At 40.0% G+C, this 23,520-nt stretch overlaps 1 protein-coding gene across 16 annotated transcripts in view; it reads left to right on the top strand.

The window, feature by feature from the left end:
* The window catches only part of LOC133554928 (membrane-associated guanylate kinase, WW and PDZ domain-containing protein 1-like), a 219,752-nt gene that overhangs the window by 166,970 nt on the left and 29,262 nt on the right, over positions 1–23,520 (top strand). For all 16 annotated transcript variants that reach the window (XM_061904233.1, XM_061904234.1, XM_061904218.1 and 13 more), the window contains 3 exons: positions 124–735; positions 17,512–17,546; positions 22,768–23,020. In XM_061904233.1, coding sequence (XP_061760217.1) covers positions 124–735; positions 17,512–17,546; positions 22,768–23,020 — 900 coding nt within the window. The remainder of the gene's footprint in view (positions 1–123; positions 736–17,511; positions 17,547–22,767; positions 23,021–23,520) is intronic.

The raw sequence follows: 23,520 nt of genomic DNA on the forward strand, positions 1-23,520 counted from the left end.
ACATGAGGCAGAGCATTATCCGACAGGAATGTGGGCTACTGTTGAATATCACCAAAATCTTACTTGAAAGGTGAACTTTGATCTGTTTGGTCTGATCGTTGACATTTACTCTTTCTGATGCAGGTGATGTCATCGTAAGTGTGAACGACACCATTGTGCTGGGTTACACCCACGCTCAGGTGGTGAAGATCTTCCAATCCATCCCTATTGGCTCCATGGTGGACTTGGCCTTATGTCGTGGCTACCCCCTGCCCTTTGACCCAGATGACCCTAATACAAGTCTGGTTACATCGGTGGCCATCTTGGACAAGGAGCCTATTATTGTCAACGGACAGGAAACATTTGACTCGCAATCCAACCAGGGTGGACCACTTAACAGCATGAGGGAATCTCGAGCGCACAGCCCCTCTGCCGAGATGGTTTCCAAAAGTCTGCACGGCTACGCCAGCGATGTGGTCACCCTGGCCTCGTCTATAGCCACCCAGCCTGAGTTGATCACCATACACATGGAGAAGGGAGATAAAGGATTTGGGTTCACTATCGCAGACAGCCTGACAGGAGGGGGGCAGAGGGTCAAGCAGATTGTGGACTACCCCCGCTGTCGGGGCCTCAAGGAGGGGGACATTCTGATGGAGGTTAACAAGAGAAACGTCCAGAACATGAGCCACAATCAGGTGGTGGACTTACTGAGCAAATGCCCCCGAGGAAGTGAGGTCACAATGCTGGTGCAAAGAGGTATGTATGATATCATTATATCACATTATTTATGTGTGATTAAGTACAGGAAAATGGCCCATTATCTAGTGAAGAGGGAACAGGTTGACACGGACAGAAGAGTATAGTGAGTAAGCAGCCGAAATAAAACCTGAGGGGGAGAGTGGCTCATAAATGTGTACACTGCAAGGGTTGGAAAGAGGAGTGGTGAGGAGGCGATGGGCTGAGTGAGCATGGTGGTGGATGAACAGATGAATGTGGAAAGGAGTGGGAGGTTGGCAAGGGACACAAAATAGATAAATGACCAGGAGCTTGTTGAGGTGATTGATACAGATGCTGCTGAGACTTGATGTTTACTTTAATACATCATCCTACAATTATTACTCTGTGCTGAAGGGTGCAGACATTTAGTGTTTGTTTTGATACTCTGTGACTCAAGTTCTGGACCAATTTATTAGCCGTAGAACTTCTCTCTGTTTGACCACTCATAAACGCAATTTAGTATCTCCGTAAAATTTGATCAGCTGTTAAAACCACAATAATGGAAAACAGACAAATCAATGTCTACATCTCTTCTTCTTCTCAAGTTAGATCTGTTGGTTTGTTGAAGGGCTGGGTGATATTGCCTTTTTTTAATACTGAGAAATTTTTAGCGCATATCACGATATACGATATATATTACGATATTTTGCCTTGGCCTTGAATGAACACTCGATGCATATAATCACAGCAGTATCATGATTATATGTGTATACATTAAAACATTCTTCTTCATACTGCAGTCATATATGCTACTTTTAAACTTTCATGCAGAGAGAGAAATCCCAGCTAAGTCAATTTACCAAAAGTGTATTTATTAAAGGTATTAAGCAATGGCACAAACATTCAAGTCATTTCCAAAACATAAAGTGCAAGATTGTCAGAGACATTTTAAGTGTCAAATAAAAATGAACTACATAATAGGAAATCAAATAGTATTCGTCCTTCACTATGTGGTATGTTACTAAGGTTATGAAATTCTCTTCACTCTCCAGCAAGAGACTTTTCCAATGATGCTACATATTAGCAGTAATGCTACTTTTTATAGCAACGCTTTTTCCCCCCCACACTTGACAAATTACGGTTGTCTGTTCGACATATTCCCACTTGAAGCCACACCACCGCCAGACGATAGAAACTCTGCTGTTTTTATTGGGAATTAAGTCTTCCTTCATTTGTTACCAAATCCGCACCTTCTTTCTCTCGTACGGCTACGTTAGCAGTAGCAGCTAACGTAGCCCAGTATGCTACCTCTCTGCTCTGTGACGGCGGACACGTATGTGACGTATGACGTGACAGTATGTGATGTATGTAAGAATGTGCGCCTGCTTGTCTGTGAGGAGAGACAGGAAAGAGTGAGATGAGCCTGAATGGCCGCAGCTAAAAGCAACTGCGTGAGAACGTATACTCGGATACTACGATATAGTAATTTTCTGTAATGCACAGAAACAAACCCGTGATATATCGTATATATTGATATATCGCCCAGCCCTAATTTTTGTTGAATGTATGTATATATATATATATATATATATATATATATGTAGGTGTGGGAAAAAAATCACAAGACTGCTTGTATATATATATATATATATATATATACATATATATATATGCAGCTGAGATAGGCTCCAGCACCCCCCGCAACCCCAAAAGGGACAAGCGGTAGAAAATGGATGGATGGATGGATATATATATATATATATATATATATATATATATATATATATATATATATACATATGTGTATATATAGACCCTTTCCAAAAAATGTGAATATCATGGAAAAGTGTATTTTTTTCCATAATTCCATTCACAATGTTAAACTTCCTTAGAATATATATTCAGGGCCCACAAATTAAACGATTTCCAGTATTTAGTTGTTTATTTTTACATAATTTGGGCTGCCAGCTCATAAAATCCACAAAAATAGAATTTCAAAAATTGTTAATACTGTGAAGAAATCTCCATTTACTTCTCAGTTTTTGCAGAAAAGAAACAATTTAGGATCATATCAAATCAATCAAAATATGGGACTTTCAAAATGATACGTCGATCTTCAATACTTTGTATGGAATCCCTTTGCCTTAATCACTGCCTCGATGCACTGTGGCATTTAGAGAATCAAACTGTGGCATTGGCTGGAAGTTATGAAAGCCCAGATTTCCTTGATGCTTGCTGTCAGCTCTTCTTTGTTTTTGCGTCTGGTCCCCTCTTGATAATACCCCATAGATTCTCAACAGGCCAGTCAAGCACTGTGATGGAATGGGCATCAAACCAGGTTTTGGTGCTTCTGGCAGTATGGGCAGGGGCCAGATCCTTCTGGAAGATTAAATCTGCATCTCCATCAAAATCCTCAGCAGAAGGAATCAGGAAGTCCTCTAATACATTCTGGTAGACCAATGCGGTGACCTTGGATTTAAGAGAGCAGAGTTTACCAACACCTAGACTGGACATTGCAGCCCAAAACATGTCTGGCTGTAGATATTTCACACTGGACCTCAAGCCGCGTGGGTTCTGTTCCTGACCCTTCTTCCTCCAAACCATTGGACGTTAATTCCAAAATGAAAGGCACACTTTACCCTCATTGGAAAAGAGGACCTTGGACCACTGGCCAACAGTCCACTCATTCTTCTCCTTGGCCCGGTTGAGACACTTTCTACGTTGGCTCAGGTTCAGAAGCGGTTTGACCTGAGGAACCAGACGGTTGTAGCCCATCTCCCGGAATGCGTCTTCATTCCACTCTTTCTGGATGTCTGACAGATTCATGAATCTTCTCTTTATGATAATCCGCAGAAGCCCATGGTCAGCTCTTCTGCTGGTGCATCTTCTCCCGCAACATTTTGCCTTTCCATTAGATTTTCCATTGATATGATTTGGACACAGCACTGTGTGAACAGCCAGCCATTTTACCTATGAACTTTTGTGGCTTACCAATCCCATAGATGGTATCAATGATGGTCTTCTGGCCAATTGTCAATTATATAGTTTTCCTCATATTGATCCTAACTGAGGCATTTGAACCAAAGTGAAGGAATTTAATGACACCTGGGAAACCTGCTGGTGCTTTGAGTTTAGTAGATGAGTAATGTGTGACACTCTGTTTAAAACAATTATGCTGATTTCCTCACAGTATTTAAATTTTTGAAATCCTGTTTTCATGGGTTCTGTGAGCTGGAGGCCCAAATTATGTGCAAATAAAACAACTAAATACTTGAAATAATTTAAGTTATGGGCCCTGAATCTATAATTTATGGAAGTTTAACGTTTTGAATGGAATTAAGGAAAAAAATAAACATTTCCATAATATTATAAGTGTATATGCGTATATATAGGATTGTCCCGATAACAATAATTTGGTACCGGTACCAAAATATATATCAATAATTTTCTATACTTTTTGATAGTTTTCCAAATAAAGGAAAATACGAAAAATGTCTATATTGGCTTTATTTTAACAGACAATCTTACAATACAATAAACATTTGTTTCCTATTGCACTCAAATAACAATTTTATAAGGTTAAAATATAAATTAAAGGGCATTAAACACATTGGGCTTTTCTCGTTGCACTCAAAGAACAATTCACAATTTTCTGTATTACACACTGTCTGCTATCATCAAGGATTAGAACAATTAATTGAATACAATTGTAGAAAGTACTAAAAACAAAACTTTGGATAGAAGTACAGTAGCACACAGATAAACAATGGAGCAGGTAAAACACATTGTTAAAGACAAAACACAAATTGTAGCAATTTGTTACAAAATTCAGTCATTTCACTTGCATTAGTTTACGTTAGATAGGCGGTCTGAACTCAACACTATTTGGCATCAACCCAAGCAGCTGTGTTTGCGTGTACGTATTGGTATGTATCTACATGTGCACAGCAGGGGAGCTGGTTTACTTATGACAGTAGTGCGTGTGTGTTTGCGAGAATGGCAACGTGTTGGCTGTGTGACGTCAGTGAGTAAGTGAGCGAGTAAAGACAAAGAAAAGGGGCGCGTGCACTGCGCAGTAGAAGGATGAACGGGTTTGGTTTTGTCCTGCAAAACTAATAACAAAGCAACCAAATTGTCACAAATCGGCGGTCTTGTCATTCTGACCGGAAGGCGGAGCTGAGCAGACCCATTTCCGAGTAAAGTGAAGGATGTTACCCCCGACGAAAACATCCGCCCTGGAAGGAGTGTGTGCCCTGTGCTGCTCGACTACGGTCTGCACTAGAGCTGAACAGACCGCCTGTCTGCAACAAAAAGCAGACAGGCGGCAGCAGAGCTGCCAGATCATGACAATGTTGGCTTCTAACAAGTCAGTAAGATAAGCCCATCAACACAAAAAAAATTTGCTCTAAAGTAATGGCCACAACCATAAAAACACCCGACCCAGTTTTTCCAACTGGAGAAAAACTGCACTTTACAATGTGCAATATTTATTGAAGTGCAATTTTTGCCAACAAATATTGTAGGTATTGTCATATTTTACTTGTTTAGGATTGTTCAAAGTTGTTGACCTTCTAATGAGAAATCAAAGTTTATTACGTTTGAAAGGGCAATTTGCTTGATTAATATTATTGTTATATACAGTATTATGATTATATTAGTGCTTAATTTGGTCTCAAAATAATGCTGACAGTAATATTGTTATAAGCAATATCGTTTGGGAGAATATATCGTCCAGCTCAATGTTATCTGCCCAGGTATACCCACGTGTTTTTCTTATCATATAAATGTCTAATCAGAAACAGTTATCCCCTTGCATAAAGTAGCCACTAGGTTACCGAGTGACATTTGTCCCTCTTTTGTGTTGAATCCTTGTCATTTAATGACCTGACCCTGGATCTCAATTACTGTCAGGATTGGTATAAGCACCCCACATTAATTATACCTTCTAATGAGATGACCCTGTGTGCTGCTGCTGGAATAACAGAGCTGGATTGCGTTAAATGTCAGCATCATTAAAGGGTTGTGTGTGCACTGTATGTGAGACATGATGCTCCGTGTTGTTGTCACCAACACACCAATGGACGTACATAGTAAGAAAACATAGGGCTACCTCTAACTACAAGTGTGGAGGAGGCTTAGTCTGTCAGTAGGCCAGCCTGCATGGATCATCTTTCTACGGCTTGACACCACACTGGCATTTCTGAATTTCCAACTGAGTGGCCAGTTCAATGTATCTTAATTATACGTACTCATTACATTAATTTGAAGGTTAGGAACATCTCTTACTCTATGGATATTATCTACCATACTTGACAACCTGGAGACCTCTGATTTCGGGAGGTGAGGGGTGGGGAATGGGGGGGCGTGGTCAGGGGTGGGGTGGAGGCGTGGTTGGTGGCCTGGGGCGTAGTTAAGAAGGGTGGCGTATAATTCACCAACTTGAGTATTTCATATATATATATATATATATATATGTATGAAATACTTGACTTTCAGTGAATTCTACCTATTTATATTTATTTCATTATATATATAAATAAAACAAATAGTTGAATTTCCGACGGCCCCTATCAAATACACAGTAATAAAAACACAGTTTTTCTACTAACTGTACTGTGCTTGCTGGTTACTAAAAAAAAAAAAACACTTACCTTTTACTATTTGAGTAACCTTTGTTCTGCCATTTGTGTATTGGCGAGCGATCTCCGAATCCGGGAATATCTTTCACGGATTTGTTGTAGACATCCGCAAATTAGAACGGGATGTTGCTTCCAGCTATCAGCATAGCCATCTTTGTCTCAGCATACGATACACCATCGGGTCTCCATTTTGCGAGGTGAGCCATAATACTGGGTTGTGAACGATGCTGCGCTGCGGACGCTTTGTGCTTCGCTGACCGTTCATAACTGAGTATATCTGTTCGGCCGCCGTGTTTGATGGAGAAGTCTGTTCTACAAAATTTACAGGCAGCATACACCTTCCCCTTCAAACTCTCTTGGATAAACTGAAATTCTTGTTTCCGTTCTACAAAATTTACAGGTAGCATACACCTTCCCCTTCGAACTCTCTTGAATAAACTGAAATTCTTGTTTCCAATCGTCCTGGAACTTGCAAGCGTATTTCTTCATTTTGCTCGTCAACGGTGTAATATATTGGGTTGCAGTCAATAACCAGGCGACGTGATGAAGTTACGTCTCTTTACTGTGGACTTCAGAACAGACTCCCTAATGCATGTTCCTTGACAGCACTTAAATGTAGAATATATTTACATTATATTCTATGTACAGTAGATGGCAGTATTGTCCTGTTTAAGAGGGTCACAACATTGAGTCAGGTTCTCATGGAGCTGGAGGGGGCGTGGCCTCTAGCTCTTCCTGAATTTCGGGAGATTTTCGGGAGAAAATTTGTCCCGGGAGGTTTTCGGGAGAGGCGCTGAATTTCGGGAGTCTCCGGGAAAATCCAGGAGGGTTGGCAAGTATGGATCTACTGAAGATTTGCATGTACTAAAACCCATTCAAACTTGATAGCACACGCAAAAAAAATAAACTAAACTTTAGCGTTAAAGATTGTGTCTTTTCGGTGAGCAAAATAAGGAGCACAATCCATTTAAGGTGTCTGCCTTCATGAATATGCAGAAATATGCTGATCATCAGAACGGCTACAATGCATGCAAATTTAATCATTTAACACACGCAGTGTAATCTATCAAGGTTGGTCACTGTTCCACAGGTGCTATTTTGCATCTTTATTTAGTACGCCTGAAAAGTATGTGCAAACTGGCAGTTGCGTACACTGTGAGAAAAAGAGATGATTGCGCTACCACTGATTTTCTTTCCGATTCGATACCAGTCAAAATTCAGGCTAGTATTGGCGATACCGACCAGATAAATAAATGATAAATGGGTTGTACTTGTATAGCGCTTTTCTACCTTCAAGGTACTCAAAGCGCTTTGACACTACTTCCACATTTACCCATTCACACACGCATTCACACACTGATGGAGGGAGCTGCCATGCAAGGCGCCAACCAGCACCCATCAGGAGCAAGGGTGAAGTGTCTTGCTCAGGACACAACGGACGTGACGAGGTTGGTTCTAGGTGGGATTTGAACCAGTGACCCTTAGGTTGCACACGGCCACTCTCCCACTGCGCCACGCCGTCCCTAAAAGATACAGATATGTTGTGCAAATATACCTAAAGTGTCTGTTAAAATTTAAAAAGTTGTGTTTTTTTTAATAATAACATATCTAAAAAAGACAACAGTAACAATGTAGGATAAAAAAGGAAAAATATAGAATATAATGAGAAAAATCTTACTTGTTTAAACTGATGATAATAATATGCTTAGTCACCTATAGCACAATATTTTGTCTTTAGCTATATATATATATATATATAAGTTAAAAATAAAAAATAAAAAAATATATATCAAAATGGCCCTTCCCATACTTAACTATTCAGTGAGTGGCCCTTGGTGGAAAAAGTTTAGACACCTCTGATCCAGAATATTAGAAGCTCTCAAAACAAAAATAAAATATACTTAAAATATTTACAAAAGTTTAGTTAGTTAGTTAATTAAAAAAAATACATATTTATGAATTATTTAAAAAAATGACAAAAACCAAAAAAGAACTATGATAAATGTCTACTTGAACATAATATTTTTCGAACAGGCCAAATTTTTGATACACGATATTATGCAGTTACACAATCGTATTACTAACATTTTCATTATAGTTTTACAGTGGAAAATAAAACAACAGTAAAAATCTAAGAATAAAGAGCCAAACAATCGGTATGTAATGAGAAAAAGCTGAAATGTTCTAATAAGTAATAATAATATAATTAGTCACCAACACAACAAAGCTGGCACAATATGTGCTTTTAGCAAAATATTAAAAATATATATATCAATATGTTTCCCCACATACTTTGAATTTTCAGAATGCAGCCCTTGGTGAAAAATGTTTGGAAATCTTTGACGTAAGGTATCAAAAACGTTGATATTTTTAATAAGAATCGATATTAGAGCATAAAGTTCTGATATTGGTGGTATCAATTCTTCAGTATCGATTCGCACATCACTACTACAAAGACAGACGATGGACAGATAATCATCTGTCCTACGTATGCTTGTCAACATATATGGAATGTCAGACATAAAATGTATCTGTCAGAAATATAATTTTATAATTTCATAGATGCTTGATTACTTAAAAGGCTGATTAAAATTAATTAAATTGATGCGTTTTGGTGTCGCTGACATTTTAATTATTTGAATGCCGTTTGTTTTTTTCATCTACTGTAAAAGATATATTATTATACTCAATCTCCTGTATAAAAACATATTTTTCAATATGATTTTTCCTTGCATTTAGATCATTCCAGATTGCGCCGCTTTTGTGAAATTCCTTAGCCTGCCTGCAGCATGCACAGTCAACGTGCTAAAAATTGTTTCTGAGATTCTATATTACAGAAAAGGTGTTATGTATTATAGATGTGTGCTACTAGATTAACATCATCACGCACAGGTTAGAGAGCACAATAAAATGAATGTGAAGGGCACATAATACCAGTAGTACCGAAAAAACATTTTTAAATAAGGCGTTCGGCACCACTTTTCAATTGTACGCACAGTATTAATAGATCACATGCAACACATCCAGTAGTACCTGCAGTTTTATAGTTTGCACAAGCTTTTTAGCAGGTCATTTGGATGTTTGTAGATCAGACCCTTTGTGTCCATTTGTTTTCTGATAGCAAGCACTCTGACACGAGATAAAAAAGCTATATGTAGAACTTGATTTTCCTGATCAAAGAAAATGAAACACAGACTTGATAAGCTTTTTAAGTTTTGAATCACAATAGGCTCTTTTTTGCCTTGACGTTCTAGAAACAAAACAGAAATAGTTGCCATTCTCAAATCTTACTTCAGAGAAATGCGATGACAAGGTAGCGCATAATCATTCCTGAGGAACAATTAAAAGAGCTAAGAGTGTTTAGGTTAGGCCGATAGGGAGAGAAATAAGAAGGTTGGGGATCATGTTTCCACAGTGCAAGTGGAAGTATGGGATTAGAGCCTGTGAAGGGAGTGTGAGATTGGCTCTGAAAGCTTAGCAAGAGCCGATGATGCTTGAGCAAATTACTAGAGGGGAGGAGGAACAAAGTGGACTTCACCTAAAGAAGTTTTATGTTTCACCTGACAAGTCTATCAACCTCACTAAAATATTTTTAATACGGATGTTATTGTTCAGTGTCGTGGAACCTAGATTATCTTAAAACAACACTTCATTTTTATATCAATCTACAGTCAAATGCATGGTTAATATGTACAATTCCAAATACAAAAAGACTACATCAATCAAGTTTTGATAACATGAGTAATGACCTTTTCCAATAATATCGTACAAAGCTTAAAATCTAAGCTGTATACTTTGAAGTCGAACCCATGTTAATTTTACCAACATCTGGTGTGTTCAGATACTAGATCCTCCCCTTAAAAAGAGGCCAGGCCAAGCAATGAGTCTTCCATCTTGTCTTCCCGCCGCAGTTGCCATGACAATGGTACACCTGTCCCCTGAGAGGCCCAGAGACAAGAGAGAATTAGAAGTCAGGGAAAAGGAAAAGAATGACAGGGAGTGAGAAAGCATGCAAAGAGGAGCAATGCCTTTATATGTAGAGTAGACATAATGGCAAGGTTTTCAGGTCGGGCTCAGTAAAATAGAACATGACTCCTAATAAATGTATGGAGTAAAGTTGGAGGCAGTATGTGAGTTTAGCGTGGACCCATCAAGACATCCACTTTGGCGCCTCTTTGTATCCTCATTTTGAAAGGACGGAGTTTTTTGAGTGCCTTTGCTCCAGAGTAAAGCATTACCACAATACTCAAAAACACAAATAGCACCTGTTATATTGTATTTAGCTCATGCATTATTTTTACTGTGCTCAACATATGCAACCATATCTTTTTCAAAACCCTATACCTTTAGATGAAACACACTTTTCAGAGGCGGTACAGTACCAAAAATTCTTCATTAGTATCGCGGTACCATACTATTACCGGTATTCCGTACAACAGTGGTCCCCAACTACCGATTGGTACCGGGCGCAGAATAATTTTTTAATAATTTTTATTTAATTTTTTTATTTATTTATGTATTTATTTATTTATTTATTTTTTTTTTTTATCAATATAAAAAACACAAGATACACTTACAATTAGTGCACCAACCCAAAAAAACTCCCTTTTTCATGACAACAACCTCAGTTTTTCATGACAAAGAAAAAAAAAAAAAATTCCCCCCGGGCCTCCCCACCCGTAGGGCCGCGGGAAGAATTATCAAGTGTTGAACGGTCCGCGGGCTTCACGGTGGCAGAGGGGTTAGTGCGTCTGCCTCACAATACGAAGGTCCTGCAGTCCTGGGTTCAATCCCAGGCTCGGGATCTTTCTGTGTGGAGTTTGCATGTTCTCCCCGTGAATGCGTGGGTTCCCTCCGGGTACTCCGGCTAGGATAGGTTGATTGGCAACACTAAATTGGCCCTAGTGTGTGAATGTGAGTGTGAATGTTGTCTGTCTATCTGTGTTGGCCCTGCGGTGAGGTGGCGACTTGTCCAGGGTGTACCCCGCCTTTCGCCCGATTGTAGCTGAGATAGGCGCCAGTGCCCCCCGCGACCCCAAAAGGGAATAAGCGGTAGAAAATGGATGGATGGATAGATGGATGAACGGTCCGCAGCTACAAAAAGGTTAGGTACCACTGCCGTACAACCCTAATATTAAGTATAAAAGTTCCTGCTACCTTCCCTCATAATAATGTTTAAATGAGCTTCTTCACTAGTTACTGCTGATGCTAGTAGTTCTCACCTTCAGTTTATTTTCTGTACCTCCCCTCTCATTTGAATTGTAATAGACACAGATGTGACTTTTCTGGCGCATGGTTTGATTCTGTAATAAGAAATAAAACATAGTGCATTCGGACAATACTCGGGGTGTCTGTGTGCGCATTCCTAGTGTTGTTAGAACATATCGGGGGGGCATGACATAGTGGGTAGAGCGGCCGTGCCAGAAACCTGAGGGTTGCAGGTTCGCTTCCCACCTAGTAACATCCAAATCGCTGCCGTTGTGTCCTTGGGCAGGACACTTCACCCTTGCCCCGGTGCCGCTCACACTGGTGAATGAATGATGAATGAATGATTGGTGGTGGTCGGAGGGGCCGTAGCCGCAAACTGGCAGCCACGCTTCCTTCAGTCTACCCCAGGGCAGCTGTGGCTACAGATGTAGCTTACCACCACCAGGTGTGAATGAATGATGGGTTCCCACTTCTCTGTGAGCGCTTTGAGTATCTAACAATAGAAAAGCGCGATATAAATCTAATCCATTATTATTATTATTATATAAAGGGGAGCTATGATCAATGTAATTAACATTTAAAACACTTCCCTGTGGTCTAAATATATTTGTTGGATATCGTTCGGTTTAAATTTTGCACAAGTTTTGTTCCACAGTCATATCTATAACCCGTTTTTTTAGTCTGTTTGCAAAATGGTGGTTTGTGGAGGCGTTCCCAGATTGCAAATGAAACCAGGGCCCCACCCTCTCAAAAAGTATAATAATTAATCTTTTGACAAAGTACACTGTTTAAATACTGATGCAACTAAAAAAAATTATACGCCGAAAGGGTTTATTAATTTTAGCATTTCAACTTTAAATGTGTAACGAATAAGTGATATAAACTCATTACATACAACGTAAGATATGTCAAGCCTTTATTTTACTATAATTTTGATGATCATGGCCTACAGTTTTTGAAAATCCCAGATTTTTTTAGATGTTTTATATGAGGTTTTCAGAAACTATAAAAGCCATAATCATCAAAATTATATAAAAAGAAAGCTTGAAATATATTGAGTTGCATGTTACTAGCCTGTCATATCTTAATTTCAACATGTAAATCTAAATGCTGGAAGCAACCAGTCCCCTCAGCCGTCTCTTTCAACTCCTCTTCTCTCGTGGCTTTTTTCCCGACCAATGGAAAAATGCAAGAGTGATATCCCAATTCACAAAAAAAACTCTAAAGCAGATACATCCAATTACCGTCCCATATCCCTGCTCTGTGTCATCAGTAAAGTGATGGAGTCTTCTGTCCACAAACAGCGACAGAGATATCTCCTCTGCCATGAGTTTATCTCCAATTAACAATATGGTTTCAGACCAAACCACAGCGCAGCAGACCTCCTAACAGTTTTGTCATAGACATGGAACAACATCCTTGACAATCTGCCGATTGTAGCTGAGATAGGCGCCAGCGCCGCTTGCGACCCCAAAAGGGATTAAGCGGTAGAAAAATGGATGGATGGGTTCCTTTGACCAGGTTTGGCACAATGGCCTTTGTGCTAAGCGTACCACAAAGTACGTAACTGGAAGATTTATTTCAAGGAAGAACCATCAAGATTGTGTTCTCTGGTCAATCTTCATTTCTACTTCCCATCAACGCATCTGTAGCCCAGGAATCAATTCTCGACCCATTACTATTATCTATTTTCATGGAGGATGTTGTGGAAGAGGGACTTCACGGTGGCAGAAGGGTTAGTGCGTCTGCCTCACAATACGAAGGTCCTGAGTAGTCAGGGTTCAATCCCGGGCTCAGGATCTTTCTGTGTGGAGTTTGCATGTCCTCCCTGTGAATGCGTGGGTTCCCTCCGGGTACTCCGGCTTCCTCCCACTTCCAAAGACATGCACCTGGGGATAGGTTGATTGGCAGCACTAAATTAGCCCTAGTGTGTGAATGTTCTCTGTCTATCTGTATTGGCCCTGCGATGAGGTGGCGACTTGTCCATGGTGTACGCTGCCTTCCGCCCAATTGAGGCTGAGATAGGCACCAGCGCCCCCCGCAACCCCAAAGGGAATAAGCGGTAGGAAACGGATGGACGGATGGATGTTGTGGAACAGTGTGAAAACACCATATTCCTGTATGCAAACGACTCCACCATCTTCGGACTTACAACCTTAAATGGAATGAAGGTAGCTGCATTGTTAAACAAAGACCTGGAGAACATCTGAAAGTGGGCTTACACCAGGTAGGTCACTTTCAAGCCAAAAAAGTGCAATGCCATAATCCTGTCCAGGAAGAGGAATCCATCCCACCCAGATCTCTTCTTCAAGGTCACCAAAATGTATTGTATGACTCCAAACTAACGTGGACCAGCCACCTGTCCAACATCTGCAAACATACTGGTTAACGTCTCAGAGCGCTACGTATGCTGCCCAACAAGCTTAACGCTAAAGGCAGAGCCGAAATCTACAAGACCAAGGTCAGGAGCATGATGGAGAACTCCTGCCTCGCCTGGATGATTGCCACTCAGACCACTCTCGGGCAGCTCAACATCATCCAAAAAAAGGCTCAAAAATCATTGGCGTGGATGAGGACCTTGCCCTAAAGCAGTTTGCCATCAGCAAGCTGTGTCATCAACAAGTTCCAGCCACAACGTCCTTATATAAGATGCACACCTCCAACTGTCCTGCAGATCTTAAAGTGCTGCTACATCCAGCCCACATCTCAGGTTGTATCGCCCGAAGGGTACTACCAAGCCATGCCCTGGAAATCCCAAATTCAAATTCCGGAGGGAACCCACGCATTCCCGGGGAGGACATGCAAACTCCACACAGAAAGATCCCGAGCCTGGATTTGAACCCAGGACTGCAGGACCTTCGTATTGTGAGGCAGACGCACTAACCCCTCTGCCACCGTGAAGCCCCTATGTTGCTGTTTATTGTTGTTTTTTTTTTTAGAAAACATATTACATCGAAAGACGTCGTTTATCTTTTTTTTTTTTTTTTTTGCATTTGAGTCATTCCAGACACACAAATGCACTTTTGATGCGGTCAACAGCTATGCGCACAGAATGAAGTGTCAGTGTGCATATGTTTCTGTTGCTTGAATTACGATTTGGAAAAGGTGTTACGGATTGTAGACGTGTGCTGCTGGTTCAACACATCGCTCACAGGTAACATGAATGTGCAGGAATTGATTGTCTCCGTGGTAAATACCCGCAAAAAACTAATTTAAATAAGGCGGTCTGCACCACTTTTTAATTGCACACGCAGTGTTAGTAGATCACGCTATTTTATTTTTTGCACACGCTGCTATATGGATCTCAGTAAATCAGGCCCTTGGAGTATATGTTGCACGCAGGCATGCTTCCACAGACCTGCGTGTGTGCATGACTTTCTTCATGCGGCTTCATTTCCTCATAAATGTTACATAGATTTTATGAATTACACTTGTACGTCAGAGTAGATGACGCCATTTTAAGGGTTAGTTGCATGCATTGAGATGCTGCCAGCGAAGGCTAACATGTGTGAAGCCCACTTGAAATCTCAATTCCTTTTAGTGGGTGTTGAAAAACACCATATGGTCGTTGTTGCTGTACATTAAGTTTTTGTTGCTAATTATGCCTGACCTTGTCAGTAGTTTGGCAATATACATAACTTGTTTTAAATTGTGTTGTATATTGACCTTCCCCACGGTATAATTTAGTGTCCCTACTGTAGGTCGCCTAACCCAGTGGTTCTCAAATGGGGGTACGTGTACCCCTGGGGGTACTTGAAGGTATGCCAAGGGGTACGTGAGATTTTTAAAAAATATTCTAAAAATACCAATTCAAAAATCCTTTATAAATATATTTATTGGATAATACTTCAACAAAATATGAATGTAAGTTCATAAACTGTGAAAATAAATGCAACTATGCAATATTCAGTGTTGACAGCAACATTTTTTGTGGACATGTTCCATAAATATTGATGTTAAAGATTTCTTTTTTTGTGAAGAAATGTTTAGAATTAAGTTGATGAATCCAGATGGATTTCTATTACAATCCCCGAAGAGGGCACTTTAAGTTGATGATTACTTCTATGTGCAGAAATCTTTATTTATAATTGAATAACTTTTTTATTTTTCAACAAGTTTTTAGTTATTTTTATACCTTTTTTTCCAAATACTTCAACAAAGACCACTACAAATGAGCAATATTTTGCACTGTTATACAATTTAATATATCAGAAACTGATGACATAGTGCTGTATTTTACTTCTTTATCACGTTGGGAAGACTATGTCTCCCGGCTGGCCTGGGAACGCCTCGGGATCCCCCGGGAAGAGCTAGACGAAGTGGCTGGGGAGAGGGAAGTCTGGGTTTCCCTGCTTAGGCTGTTGCCCCCGTGACCCGACCTCGGATAAGCGGAAGATGATGGATGGATGGATGGATCTCTTTTTTTCAACCAAAAATGCTTTGCTTTGATTAGGGGGTACTTGAATTAAAAAACTGTTCACAGGGGTTACATTACTGAAAAAAGGTTGAGAACCACTGGCCTAACCTACTGTTGCATCAGGAATGGCTCATTATTGACACCTGACCTTCTAAAATGTAACCCTCCAGGGAAAGAAAAACTTGTACAGATGCAAGCATGCACAATTGTCAGCAGCCATGTGCTTCCAGATGCTCCTGTAGCTTGCATCTCATAATCTGATGAGAGGGATGGAAAAAAAAAGAGAAGCATGGAGAGCCAGAAAGGGGAAATAGCAAAGATGAATTATGAATCATGTAGAGAGATGGGCTTTGCAGCAACAGAGAGTTTTAACATTTAATGATTTTGCCAGTGCAGCAGAATGAGCGTGAAGATGGATGCAAGCATGTTGATGCATGTGCTAATGTTGCTGTAACTTTCCGTTAGATTTAGCTCTATTTGCATAAATCTGTCACAGTTATAGAATAAATAAAGAATGATGAGTGAGTGAATGCTGTAATGGTGTCGGGATGAAGAAAAAACAACCTGCCACTATAGAAGTGCTGAGCTGTCGTATTGCATTGGCAACAGCTCCTCTTTGTCCCACTCCTGTCTGATGTTGTTCATGCATTCATCTTTCTATTTTTGGCACACACACATGCTGCTGTAATATGTACAAGTACCAGCGGGGAGAGGGAAGGGATTTTGGAAAAACAAAAAAAAATCTATGAATATTAGTATGGGGAGTATAAATAAGCATTGGGAGTTCATTTGCTGGTGTTAATTATTCTGTGTTTTGCCCATAGATGAATCCCGATGCTTGGTTTGCTGAGGTGTTTTGAATGGTGAAGTGGGAATGTGGATTATTCCCAACACTAGTACGCAGTGAATGTTGTCCCCCGACAACTGCCCCCAACTATTAATATTTCATTAACACAAATGCGACTGATCTTCTATGTTAACTTTTGTATGAGAGAGGATTGGGGATGCACTTGAGATGAGAAGGGGGGAAGAAAAAGGAGAGAACATGAGCTTCTCGGTGTAAGTCATGCGCAAAGCAGAGGCATGGTGAAGAACAACGTGGTTCAGTGTGCAGTCAGCCTTCACTTTGATATGCCGCTGAGGAAGCTAAGCCAAGACAACTCACTGTATCATTAGGCGTGCAGTCTTGAAGGTGTATACAGTAGTCTGTGCTTTTTTTTGAGGGGACCTGTAGCTGAAGGTGGCCATCCAGAACTTTACCATCAGTCAGCCTGTCAAATGCAGGAAGCTCCTCTGCTAATAGTGTGAGTGAGAGCGCCGAGTGAAGCGGGAATGAGCACAGGGGGTGGAGATCGCTTAGATCTGTGAGAAGCCGAGGCGCTCGCTGTTGCTCGGGCAGAGTCGTCGGGAGAGGAGTGAGAGAACTGGTTGTGCTCTGCATGGCTGCAGGAACTCGAGTCCATCTCTTTGACCTTTGGAGTTTTTTTCATCAGAGTAGCCAAGGCAAGTTTTCATTGATGATTTCTCTATCCCTCTGTCGATGCTTTGCAGGAGTGGTGCCAGCCAAGAGGAGTCCGAAGCTGGTGGTGAGTGTTAACAATCTCCATCTCTTTTTTGCGTGTGTGTGGGCGTGCGTGCGTGCGTGTGTGTGTGTGTGTGTGTGTGTGTGTGTGTGTTTGCGCGCACATGAATGAGGTGTTCTATTTAAAGAACAAAAGCTACAAAGATATGGTATGACATGCAACTCTTTCGCGGCTGCTCTGCATCAACAGCCTCCCATTTCTTCTTTGTCCTGTCAGCACCACTCCTCTTCACTTGTGCTTCTTTCTTTTATTCATTCCCTTCTTCTGCTGTATTTTCTCCCTTTTCCGCCATCAACTCTCCAATCCTAAGCCTTGCTCGGATAGGTCCGCGCTGACCAGCTGTCAGCCATGACTGAGAGAGGTGATGCAAAGATGGGGGGGTGGAAATGGTTGCTGGGAACACCCAAAGTGGAAGTGTTTAATCCTAAAAAAGTGTATGTTGAAGATGCACTGAGATGAGCACACATGGCTAATAAATTGAGAGGAAGTGCACTGCATAAAGTCAGTGTTCAAAAACAAGAATAAAAAATACAAAAATTAGAGGTATGTTATGTTAATAATTGTTATTTATATTAAGCAAAATTATCTGCAAATAGAAAAAGAAAATGTTGCTTGTCAAGACTTTCCAAAACAAGTACAAAAATGATTTAGTCTAAATGAACCGAAAAATACCTTAAAATAAGTATATTCTCACTAATAACAACTGTACTACTACATAAGTACGTATTTACTATTGTTTCATTGAAAATGAAACAGCAAATTCCATTTGTCTCATCTGTTTTAACGATGAGACACATCTGTGTCAAAGTCATGATTTTTTTTTTCATGCTTGAAATAAGAAATTATTACCGTATTTTTCGGACTATAAGTCGCAGTTTTTTTCATAGTTTGGCCGGGGGGTGTGACATATACTCCGGAGCGACTTATGTGTGAAATTATTAACACATTACCGTAAAATATCAAATAAAATTATTTATCTCATTCGCGGAAGACACAAAGAAAATTTCAGCAATCATCACACACACGTCAGCCAATAAGACTTTGACGGGGGAGGGTCATGGCGGAAGTGCATTGTGGGTCGTGGAATGCTAACTGCTATATGCTATATGCCAGTGGTTCTCAACCTTTTTTCAGTGATGTACCCCCTGTGAAATATTTTTTTAATTCAAGTACCTCCTAATCAGAGCAAAGCATTTGTGGTTGAAAAAACTGATAAAGAAGTAAAATACAGCACTATGTCAAACATTGTTCATTTGTAGTGGTCTTTATTAAACTATTTGGAAAATAAGATATAAGAATGAATAAAAACTTGTTAAAAATAAATAAGTGATTCAATTATGAATACAGATTTCTACACATAGAAGGAGTGAAGTGAATTATATTTACATAGCGTTTTTCTCTAGTGACTCAAAGCACTTTACGTTGTGAAATCAATTTATCGATGTTTATTTATATAACCCTGAATCACAAGTGTCTCAAAGGGCTGCACAAACCACAACGACATCCTAGGTACAGAGCCCACAAAAAGGCAAGGAAAAACGCACCGCAGTGGGACGTCGGTGACTGTGACTATGAGAAACCTTGGAGAGTACCGCATATGTGGGCAACCCCCCATTATCTAAGTTACATTTAAACCACTGTGGGTGGCACTGGGAGCAGGTGGGTAAAGTGTCTTACCTAAGGACACAACGGCATTAACTAAGATGGAAGAAGCGGGAATCGAACCTGGAACCCTCAAGTTGCTGGCACGGCCACCAGAGCTATACCGCCCGGGTACTTAAAGGGCCCTCTTTGGGGATTGTAATAGAGATCCATCTGGATTCATGAACTTAATTCTAAGCATTTCTCTCACAAAAAAGAAAGAAATCTTTAACATCAATGTTTATGGAACATGTCCACAAAAAAAAATCTAGCTGTCAACACTGAATATTGCATTGTTGCATTTCTTTTCACAGTTTATGAACTTACATTCATATTTTGTTGAAGTATCATTCAAAAAATAGACTTGAATTGTTGCTATTTTTAGAATATTTAAAAAAAAAAAAAACTCACGTACCCCTTGGCATACCTTCAAGTACCCCCAGGGGTACGCGTAACCCCATTTGAGAACTACTACTATATGCTACTGACGTAGCTATTGAAATGGATCTTTTAAACGTTGGCGATAACTTATAAAAACTGAGAAGGGCTGAACAAAAATGGCACCGAAGGGGAAATCATGTCCTGCAGATTACAGGCTGGACGTAGTGAAATATGCAGCAGAAAACGTCAAGAGGAAGCGGCGCATACCTTTGGAGTTATCAGAATTTACTTAAAAACGACATCGAGGAAGAAGATTTCATCGGATTTATCGATTAGGAGTGACAGATTGTTTGGTAAACGTATAGCATGTTCTATATGTTATAGTTATTTGAATGACTCTTACCATAATATGTTACGTTAACATACCAGGCACCTTCTCAGTTGGTTATTTATGTGTCATATAACGTACACTTATTCAGCCTGTAGTTCACTATTCTTTATTTATTTTAAATTGCCTTTCAAATGTTTATTCTTGGTGTTGGATTTTATCAAATAAATTTCCCCCAAAAATGCGACTTATACTCCAGTGCAACATATATGTGTTTTTTTTTTCCTTCTTTATAATGCATTTTCGGCCGGTGCGATTTATACTCAGGAGCGATTTATAATCCGAAAAATATGGTACTTTGAAAAAGCAGTTTAATACTTGTGAGTGTTGATGACACCGCTTTGCCACACTTGATATTCTAGTTTCAAGCATGTTTTACTCAATATAGGTCATCAAATCTCAGCAACAAGCTGTAATACCTTACTGAGATCATTTAGGACCAAAACCTAAAATGCAATCTGCTAAGTGAGAATAATTATCTTATCAGACAAAAAAATAAGCAAATATCACCCTTATTTGAGATATTTAATCTTACTTAGATTTTATTTTTTGCAGTGTGAGGTGATGGATAAAGTGCATGAGAAATAGAAAGACCACCTCTTCAATCTGCAGACAGCTCCCCATTTATCCCCAGCTCATCTCAATCTAATAAATCAAATAAAAAAATCCATACAGACCCAGAAGTGATGCCATTGCAGCTTTGCTAAATTAGATCCACGTTAATTGACCCTAGGAGAGCCACTGGGATGGAGTTGCTTTTGGACACGCAAGGTCAGCAGTGGGTTCAAGTACTACCAGTTCAATGGTAAAAAAAGTTGTCTCGTTCCTTCTGTTAGGAATTAAAGGCCCTCCCCCTGATTTGGATTAGGATTAGTTTGCATTGAGTGTTACCTACTACGGTCACGTGACACAGTGGCCGGATAACGAGAGGACGCCACGAGCCTTGCCTGACTGTCACTTTGGATTAATTTTTCCAAACAGGAAAGGCTACGAACCCACTTCTCCGCCCCTCCGTGATATGTCAGGAAAATGTCACGCTGAGTGCGCCATCCTGTCGGCACACAACAACCATTTTGCCTGCAATTTAGAATCCAAACAGATGCTCCAGGTACACTCCCATTTGCAAGAGAGGCTGTGCCGTCTCACCCATCAAAAGGTGTCGCCAGGCTTTAATTCTGCGTCTTGTCTTCATTGGCAGCAATAAAGGAATAGTTGAGCAGATAGAATAGGATGGCATGTGATAGGATAGGACAGACTTTTTATTTCCCACAATGGGGAATTTTTGTGATCGTGGTGCAGATTTTACATACAGTAACAAAAGTCAAATGTCATTTAAAAAATAATAAAATGATAACAAATCTATATAATAATAATAACTATTTTTTGCAATTTCGTTGTACAATGTACAATGACAATAAATATCTGTTCTATTATTTTTCCCTATTACATTTATACAGTACATATTGCACACTAAATGATTGCCCTGCATATAAAAGTAAAACAAAAACACTATCTAGACACCGGGCAGAATGGTGGAAGAGGGGTTAGTGCGTCTGCCTCACAATATGAAGGTCTTGAGTAGTCCTGGGTTCAATCCCGGGCTCGGGATGTTTCTGTGTGGAATTTGCATGTTCTCCCCGTGAATGCGTGGGTTCCCTCCAGGTACTCCGGCTTCCTCCCACTTCCAAAGACATGCACCTGGGGATAGGTTGATTGGCAACACTAAATTGGCCCTAGTGTGTGAATGTGAGTGTGAATGTTGTCTGTCTATCTGTGTTGGCCCTGCGATGAGGTGGCGACTTGTCCAGGGTGTACCCCGCCATCCGCTCGATTGTAGCTGAGATAGGCACCAGCGCTCCTGCGACCCCTAAGGGAATAAGCGTTAGAAAATGGATGGATGGATATTTAGACACCAACATTGCACACTTAGAGAACATTTTGCACACCAAAAGATTATGTTGGTTTACACATTATATTCAATCAAATTATGCAGTCTATTCTAATAAAGCTTTAAATGATTCATGTACGATAGATGACCCTAAATTCTGCCCTAAGCAAAATTGGTGGTCCTATTTTTTTCCTTTTCTTCATTGCAAAGAAATGCTTTCAGAATAGATAACTATTGTTATCAATACAATGCCTGTAAAGAACTGAAATTGGAATAAGGCAAGCAGTCCTATTTAGTGATTTATTTTCAAATCTTTCTAATTTGAAAGAACAATGGGCGTTCTCCCATCAAGTCAGAGAAGAATGGTAAAAGTAATAATAGCACTTTAGAATTTTTAAATGGTTGTTTAATATTGTTAAATGTGGTCCAAAAATGTTGATTAAGACATTCAAACAGTTTTGAAAAAGTAGCTAAATAATAATTTGATGGTGTTCCGTTCATATTTTAACTTTTGGTTATTTCAGTGAGTACATCAGAAAGATTAAAGATCACTTTAGGATGGCATGTTTTCGTTCAGTTTTCATTCAGCTGTTTCAATCAAGACCAACCTTGAATTTGCAGTAAAAAAAAAGGAAAAAAAAGAGAAAGACTTGATAAATAGGTAATAACTTTTTGCCCTCACCGCTCAAACTGTTTTTGTCTTGTAACCATGGAAACCGAGTCAGATTCAAGTATGTTGCTGCAAAGATTCCCAATGAAAGATGCTCTGCGCTGATGCAATAAAAGACAACCTTAAATGTTGTCACTATTCTTACTCTCCACTCTGATGCTGACGCACTTATCACCTTGGCCTTTGCCCCCATCTTCTGCTTATTTGCACCCACATGCCTCACCTACCTCTCTCTCTCTCTGCCTCATCCATTCAGCACCAGTTGGAGAGAAAAGACAGCCAGAGCAGCTCCCAGCACAGCGTGTGCAGCCATCGCAGTGCTCACACGGACTCTCCCAGCCACCCTCCTGCCATGCCCAGTGAGGTTGTGGTGCCCACTTCTGCCCCACCCACCCAGCCACTGCCTGGCCTGCCCCCTCAGGACCCTGCAGATGGCACACTCACCTTGCAGAAGAAGCCGGACCCTTTTAAGATCTGGGCGCAGTCAAGGAGCATGTACGAGAGCAGACGTGAGTAGCACTGAGTGTGAATATTTATGGTACTATATAATAAATACTACCTTTATTTGTGTTACAACTATTTTTGAGTTACATGATAATCAATTGCAATTGTAATTAAATCCCAACTAAGTCACAACTGTGTAGCAAAAGCAATCTTTAAAAGGAAAGAGTCTTTGTGCAGAAAATGTTTTACGACAACGATTCATTAAAAGGGAACAATTTCAGAAGGGTTAAAACCAATAAAAATCAGTTCCCAGTGGCTTATTTTATTCTTTGAAGTTTTTTTCAAAATTTTACCCATCCCGGAATATCCCTAAAAAAAGCTTTAAAGTGCCTGATTTTCACTATCTGTGAAGCCAACGTCCATTTTCCTGTGACGTCACATAGCGATGCCAATACAAACAATTGGTGGATAGCACAGCAAGATATAGCGACATTAGCTCGGATTCAGACTCTGATTTCAGCGATTCAACAGATTACGCATGTATTGAAACGGATGATTGGAGTAT

The sequence above is a fragment of the Nerophis ophidion genome, linkage group LG06 (genome assembly GCF_033978795.1).
Source record: "Nerophis ophidion isolate RoL-2023_Sa linkage group LG06, RoL_Noph_v1.0, whole genome shotgun sequence".
Classification (NCBI taxonomy): domain Eukaryota; kingdom Metazoa; phylum Chordata; class Actinopteri; order Syngnathiformes; family Syngnathidae; genus Nerophis; species Nerophis ophidion.